Source organism: Telmatherina bonti (assembly GCF_933228915.1).
Source record: "Telmatherina bonti genome assembly, chromosome: 11".
Lineage (NCBI taxonomy): Eukaryota > Metazoa > Chordata > Actinopteri > Atheriniformes > Telmatherinidae > Telmatherina > Telmatherina bonti.
Window position 1 is genome coordinate 20,863,217 of NC_136629.1, and position 7,978 is coordinate 20,871,194.

General features: G+C 36.9%; 2 protein-coding genes across 2 annotated transcripts; one reads left to right on the forward strand and one right to left on the reverse strand.

The window, feature by feature from the left end:
* Positions 1-1,252: 1,252 nt before the first annotated feature.
* Positions 1,253-2,841, forward strand: srd5a2b (steroid-5-alpha-reductase, alpha polypeptide 2b; the record flags this gene model as incomplete). Its single annotated transcript, XM_079248751.1, has 5 exons — positions 1,253-1,527; positions 2,057-2,220; positions 2,343-2,444; positions 2,531-2,681; positions 2,775-2,841. The coding sequence occupies 5 exons, from the start codon at positions 1,253-1,255 to the stop codon at positions 2,839-2,841; spliced, it is 759 nt and encodes a 252-aa protein (XP_079104877.1).
* A 1,676-nt stretch (positions 2,842-4,517) lies between these two features.
* On the reverse strand, positions 4,518-7,352 carry mkks (MKKS centrosomal shuttling protein; the record flags this gene model as incomplete). Its single annotated transcript, XM_079248523.1, has 5 exons — positions 4,518-4,599; positions 5,166-5,364; positions 5,452-5,558; positions 5,988-6,173; positions 6,374-7,352. The coding sequence occupies 5 exons, from the start codon at positions 7,350-7,352 to the stop codon at positions 4,589-4,591; spliced, it is 1,482 nt and encodes a 493-aa protein (XP_079104649.1). The 3' UTR covers positions 4,518-4,588.
* Positions 7,353-7,978: the final 626 nt, after the last annotated feature.

Here is a 7,978-nt window from a genome sequence, read left to right on the forward strand (position 1 = left end):
TGAAATTTGAATATCTACAGACACAAATATTTGCCAATACTAAATCTGTTTATGTGAACATTATTGTAACTATGGTAATTATTGCTGTTATAACTGTTTAGGATTTTATTAGGTTGTAATAAATTACCCATCCTTTCTGAGGTTACCTCACTAATACAAATATAATAACATTACAGATCTAACAATTTCAACAAGGTTTATTTTGATTTGGGACATTTTACCAAAATACACCTATACATGTGCGATTTTTTTAAACAAAGATCTAGCTTGCAGTGTAACAAAAAATGTCAAGGATATTCAAAGCATTTATATCTTTTAAAACATATCCGAAGCATGTAATCAAACACATCTGTGCTGGCTTGACAAGTGTGGTATCGGTACACTTATATTAATACCAAGTACGAAAACAAACATGGTATCGAGCCGATACTGGTGCACCCCTAGATAGAAGTTTATAGTAATGCACTTCTGCACTAATTCCAGCTGTCATGAAGTTGTCAATGAACTGGTTTTGTTCAGACCCACTCAGGAAGTTGCTGATTCAAGTTTTATTGTAATTTATTTTCCATTTGTGGCGTTGTTCAAATGTTAACAGGAGATATTCCTACTCCAAATAATTAGCTTCATTATCTGTTTTTATAACCATGTTTAATTGAGTTATAAAATTACACAATGTGTAGACAAGATAATTGTTTTTTTTTCTGTAAGGAAATACAGAATATGTGTGCTGCAGTTATGCTTCATTGTTTTAGCAGTCTTCACGCTGAGACTTCTGGACCAAACTTCCTTTGCGTATCCCTCTAAGGAACATCAAACACTGTAAAGGGTAAAAAAGGGAATCTAATCATTTGTATTTACATAATCCTCTAAGTGAAGTTATGTTTATGTAGCCTGTAAGGAGCTTGTTGTCTGTAGACTTTTATGTTATTAAAACTGAAAATGCTTTAGGTGTCAAGTATGAACCAGGATAAGCAGGTTTTCAACAAGAATGCCACCAAAACTAATCCCTTTATTGATTTATTTGTATCCAGAGAGGGTCACACACTGGCTCAACTTCAGTCTTGGCATGCTTATTTTTAAGTACCTGGTGGAAAAAGGGAACATGTCTCAGCAGGCTGACACACTTCTTTTCTTTTTTTTCATGGGAGGAGTCAGTGAGGTTGTTTACATTTATGGACCGTCATACAGATGCTCAAGATTAGAGGAAAGAATTAGTACGACACTCGCCATCCTAGAGGTGTAGATCTGCAAGATGCACTGCTATGAGAGACCAGTCAACCATCTCAGCTGGGCGATCATCCTGATTGGACTTGGCCACCTGGTCTATCATAAGAAGGCACAGAGCTCCTATGGGCGCCACATGACACATTCAATACAAGCAAGAATGGTACCTGCAAAACTAGCCTGGTTTCTCCAAGAGATGCCCGCCCTCCTGATCCCACTGCTTTTAATGCTGCCTTCACACAAAGCATCCAGTATGGGGCAATATCTGTTGCTTACAACATTTTGCTTGCATTACTTTCAAAGGTAAGAACGGACACAGATGAACTTTTTGCAATTTAAAAAAAAGAGCAGAAAAGCATGTTTACAAGATGGTTTTGAAACAGCATGTTTTCGGTATTTCATTAGTTCAGAAGATAAATCTCAGTCATATTTCTCCTATTTGACTTAGAAATCTATTTTATATGTCTATAAGATCCATTAAACTACTAAAAGTTTGTATGATATTTAAATAACACAATGTTCCATGATTTTATTGTTTAATTGTACGATATGAGAACTATGTGCTTTTGCAGCAGTGGTCAGATTTTCAGATGGAGACTGGCAGGTAAAAAAAAAAAAAGGAAAAAAATCATCCAAATTTTTTTTCCGGCTGCTGTAATCTGACACAAAACCCTGAGGAATGTTAACCTCCCATGAAGAAAGGGACTTGCAGGCACCTTAAAGAATGCCCCCATCAAGTTATAAAAAAAACATCATTTTTGCATGTGGGTGAAAACAGTGTTATCTGTCATAGATCCGGCTGATCTATCTGCTATTTCTCCATTAATCACAGGATATTTGTCTATTCATTGCTGACCAGAGGACAACCATTCCCACTGAATGTGATGTTGGGAGCAGGTTTCTTTTGCCTCATAAACGGGTTCCTACAGGGTCACTACCTGCTGCATTGTGCTAATTTTGATAAAGAATGGTCAACTGCCTATCGTTATAGAATTGGTAAGCACACTATCTGGAATCTGTCTAAAAGAAAATATGTCATTTCAAATATATATATATATATATATATATATATATTGTGTGTGTATATGTGTGCTAAATGTGTCATGAATTCATACCAGGCTTGCTGGTGTTTTATATTGGAATGGCCATCAACATACACAGTGACTATCTACTACGCAAGCTGAGGAAACCAAAAGAAGTAGTTTACAAAATACCTACTGGTATGACAGAGATTTCTTTTGATTAATCTTTTTTTTTTTTCCAGTCAGTGCTTGTACTGTCATGTGCTCTTTCTAATCTCCTGCAGGAGGTCTGTTTGAATATGTGTCTGGTGCCAACTACTTAGGGGAGATTTTGGAGTGGTTTGGCTACGCTTTGGCAACCTGGTCCCTTCCAACACTCTCATTTGCTGTGTTTAGTCTCTGCTTTATTGGACCAAGAGCCCATTATAATCACAGGTACCTTATATGTTATATGACAAAGGAACTAATTTATGGTACTTTATCGCACTTAATCTGAGTGATATTTATTTTTTTGCTCTTTTCTTGCAGGTTTTACCAAGAGAAATTCAAGGAATACCCTCAGTTTCGAAAGGCTTTAATTCCATTTGTCTTCTGAGGGCAAAAAAACATGCTGAAGCTCAGAAAATGAACCATCTCCAGAAAATGAGTGTACATATTTGCACTTGTCTTGATTTTTAACAAAACTAACACTTATTATAATGCACAAGAATCTGTTTAGATGAATGTGGTCAGTTTCAGTTCTGTGTAAAATCCTTTGCTATTGCTACACGTTATCTTTCATAAATTTGTAAAGCATTCATTCATTTAATTTTTATTTTAATCTAGAGAAATAGTTGAGAAATGACCTTTCTTATGTTTAGACAAAAACGAAAGATTAATTACTAAAGAAATCCTTAAGTCTTAATATTACTTACAAACAAAAGAAAAAAAAGAACTTTAAGTAGATTTTCTAAGTTTAGTGTTTGTATCCAGCCACTAGATCAAGGTGGATTAAGATGACAAAAACTGTTTAAAAAGATAAATAATGGTTTGCCATTTAGATTTTCATGGTTAAAAAGAAAATTAAGCCTGTGATGTGTCACTTTAAAACATGGCCAATGTTTTTGTACAAAGTTTCACGAGGATAACTGACTGGAAATAAATCACAGTGAACAAGGACTGAAACATTTTGTTATATTACAGTATCATTTTACAAAACTAATAAAAACAGACTTCATCATCTGGGTCTGCCTGAACGTAGGAAAATGAGTTTAGTTCCTGTAGATATTCTACTACTGTTATCCCTCACAGCAAAGCTCGCCAACCTGGAATTACAATCAGTTTTAGATTCAAGAAAATATTAAGATATTTGTGCTCAGTTTTGAGTTGCAAACTTTAATCAATATTATACAGCCATGCTAAAGGACAGTTCCTGCAGTTCTAAAGCTTGTTGAACAATTTAACTACTGAATGTGTAGTTTGTCGTACAATACAGAGCTGTAGGCGACATCTGAATAAAATCGAGCTTTACAATTACAGAGTTTGTGATACTATGAAGATACATGGAACTGAATTCATTTTTATTAAATGAATTAATCTCCGGGCAAGACCATACACCCCCTTCACTGCTACCATGTGGATGCCCACTGCTATCTAGGTCTTATTCAAGTTATTTTCTTTGAAGACCCTCTTCATGCAACTACCAAAATCTATGGACACTCACTCTATGCTTTAACCATGTTGGCTTTATCCTTTTATTAGCTAGCTTTTTGTCACAAGTCAAGCATTTTGGCTCATTTCCGTTCTGGTTCTTCATAAAACAAAAGTAAAAGTAACTATCAGCTTATCGTCGATACTGTGGTGTTTCTCAGACATGTTTTCGTAAAAAAAGGTGCAAAAAAAAACAAAACAACAAAAAACCAAGTTGCTAATACAAAAAAGAACAACTCCACTACCATACTGCTACCAGCTCACAGACCTCACTAAACCACAAATTACATAGTTTAAAATTTACTAGATGTACAACGTGTGGCCTATCAAGTTGCTTTTTAAATTTTTAACTAAAGATACTGTACATGTTTTGAAGTATTCTTGTATAGCAGATTTCGATTACTCTATTTTTTCTCTTTTGGACCTGGTTTCAAAAGTTGTTTTCAGGTTCCTGCAACGCTAGGTTCATGCAAAAGAAGTGTTCAATGATAAAAAACTTAATCTCATACACCTCAACTTGTCTCTGTGTGAACATGGAGTTCATTTTAACCATCACACATGCTCTGTACAGTTGAAGCATCATGGACTTCAGTGCTGTTTGGGACTCCCTTGCAGCAGTCAGGGACCCCCATGTTTGGAACCACTTTAAAAGATCAAATAACATCTGGAGACAAAGAAATGCAAAGACTCATTTACAAATTTGGACTAATAAAGTCTTTTATTATTACTATTATAAATAGTGAACAAAAATGTGACGATTATTAAACCTACTGCAAACCCAATTTAATTATTTTAACATAAAAATATTTCCTAGTATTGCTCTTTGTATGACAAATAATCTAAAACAGCATGGGTGTTTTTAGAGTTACTGATGAGGAAGGGTAGAATTTAACTACATTATTAAGCTAAATAAACATTTCAGCTATGTACAAATTGAATAAACAACAGACTTTATTTAGAGCATCAGATCCACCTTACAATAAATAAAATGTGTATTCTTTTAATTCACATCCTGAATTACATATCTTACATCAAGCGCAAGATTAGCCGTTTCCACAGCAACTTGCATTGCACTGAGTTTAGCTGTGAAGGAGTCAAGTACTTTTGGCTGCACAGAAGTATCTCTATACAAGGGTGCAGGACAAAACTCTGCATATTCAGTGTTCAGATAAGTCCACTTTTTACTTGAGCAACTATCCACCAGTCCACAGCCACAGAATCCCAAACTACCTTCTAAGTGTTCTTTCAATACATCTGCAGAAAGAGTCCAGTGGTGAGCATGGATCAGATCAATTGCAGAAGTTCCTCCGTCATGCTCCAACGACCTGGCCACACACTCCAGAGAACGACAGAACATCTCCACACCGAGAAGGAACTCGGTCTGCGAACACCCTAATGCCGATGCAGTCTCTGATACTTCATTCTTGCTCTACAAAAATAAAGGTGTAGTCATGACAAGCAGAAGTTTTATAGATTATATATTACTGAATAAGGCTAAATCTGAAGTGGATTTTACCTTGTGTCTAACATAAGCAGATAAGTGGGTCTCAGTACAGCCACCTCCAAGTAATGCATGCGGTTCTTTTAAGGTGAGCCTCAACAGATGCTCAGTCTTCTGGCACACTACCTTAAGCATAAACAATAAGGAAAATAACATCAGTTCATTCATCACAGTAACATACTGTCAGTAAGTATCCAAAGCTAACATTTGTGTGTAAGAGCAATTACTCCATACAGCACATCAGGTTCTCAGAAAAATATCTGATGTCAAATAAAGGATGCTTTTATATTTGCTTAATATGTGTGGTTTTATTGAAGAACAGTGCAACCTATTTGACATGAACACTTTGGTCCATCATGTAACTATGTGAAATTTAACTACATAATTTGCTGTTGGTACTGTCAGGCTGATAGCATGTAGAAAACATTTAAAACAAAAATAACACACATAAGTGAACACAAAAACAAAACAATGACATTACCATGTATTTCAGATCTATATCTATTTATCTTTCTACTTCAACTCCCAAACCAACCATACAGGTCTGCCACTTACTTTCAGCTCATTTAACATTGTCTCATTCCTGTGACAGAGAATCATCGTGCAAACTGCAGACTCCCCGAGAGGATGTAAATGCAGCATTTTCTTGAAGCCAAACTGCCTTAAACTGGCATCCCTCACCTTCCCGTAGGTTGTAGGTGGAATCCTGTTATGTAATGTGGCCACAGGTTGAGCACCTATTTGGTGAAATACAGAGCAGAATAGTTAGACTGCAACTTCTTGTGTCTGCCAAGTAGAAACATTAATACATCATAAATGTTACTGAGTAAATTAGTGTTATGATGTAATATTTAAATATATGTTATATAATAAGCTCGTTCAGCAGTCTTATGATTTGGTTTAATAAACACTTGTGTCCACATTGGAGAGTGCTTACCTGCCAGCTGAGCAAGTGGCTCCATGAGGGTGATTCCAAGTCTCTCCACCACTATGACACCATGACCTCTCAGGTATTGCTGCAAGACTGGGTGGATGACTTTCTGGCAGACAAACAACCTCACTCCATCTTTAATGACCTGTTTTCCAATTTCCAGAAGTTGATCCACAATTTGTGACTCAGTGTCCAGACCTGGATACGTTTCAATTATACCATCTCCTAGTTCAGGAAGATCTCCAGCTAGAGATGTACTGAACAGCACAACATGCAGTGTATTTATGTTGTGCACCTTGTTAAGGCCAAAGTCTTCAGGAAGGTCTATCAGTAAGCCTGGGAAGACTGCAGACTCCAAGACAGGCAGTCCCTCAATAGTGACAGTTACTACTCTGCCAAGGCTGACTGTGCCTGGGATGTCACAGGGGACAGTCAGCAGGAACGCTCGCACCATCATAGTGCTGATATGGAGCATCTCTGGTTCTGCCAGTACACATGCTGGTTTGCTGGAGATAATACTGCGGGCTAATGTGATCAAGTTCTGGCTGCTACAAAAGTCAAGCTTAACTTTACAGCCGCAGTCATCTCGTTGTAGGTAAGAGGTGCAAACAGCCAATATGTGCTTGTTCACACAGATGGCCACATTTCCTCCGAGTCCCGACTGCTTGGACTGTTCGATAAGGGATAAACAAAAAATGGCAGCAAACAAACCACAGTCGCTAAACCGGGAGACGTGGTTGAGGATGGAGGTCTTTATCATGTTGATGAAGGGCTGGGAGGAGGAAATGGCTGGGAGGAGAACCGAGGAGACAGAAGTGGTTACAACATGCCCTCCAATGTTATTGTGAACTTGTTTTAGTCTAGCTGTTGGACCGTAACAAGATCGCAGGAGTTCCATCATAAGGTGTAGCTTGTTAGAAATGTCACAGTTGTTTAGTGGTAGATCCAAACAAACAGATGGAGATTTCTTCACGAGTCGAGACATCGCAGCTGTTTCCAGCAGAACAGAAAAGCAGGTTGAAAAGGGTAAAATCCCTCTAAAAACGATAACGGTAATCAAGGCATGTCAAATACAACGATAATAACGAGCTTGCATGGACTTTTGCAGTGATTTGACGTACAGCGTTACTTTAACAGCTTTAAGTTTGACTAGCGTGTCTGTTTTAAAACGCTTCGAAACCAGTGTAGAAAAGATAGCAATTCATAGTATTGCCTGAACAAAAATAAATGCACATTTATGGCAGTTTTTATTCAAACTTACATTAAATATAAAGCAAAACGTTTTATGACCACATGCAATAATTTTATTTTACAAAAATATTTTCAAATGATACTAAACGACAGGTATAATAGCATTTTAAACAGGCTCTATTTAGAGACAGCTCGTTTCCATGGCAGCGGTTTCAGCGTTACACTCTAGCTGATTCATTATGCGACTATCCGTTGCATTTTATAAACGTGTTGGGTTTTGTGCTTTTTCTCTTTTTTTTTTTTTTTGGCTTTTTGGTATAGAGAGTTTATGCGTTTCATGAATTTCAAACTAATTTACAATTTTTTTCCACAGTTCTGTTGTTCTTAGCTTAGGGCATGCAGCGAACGCTACAAGGACGT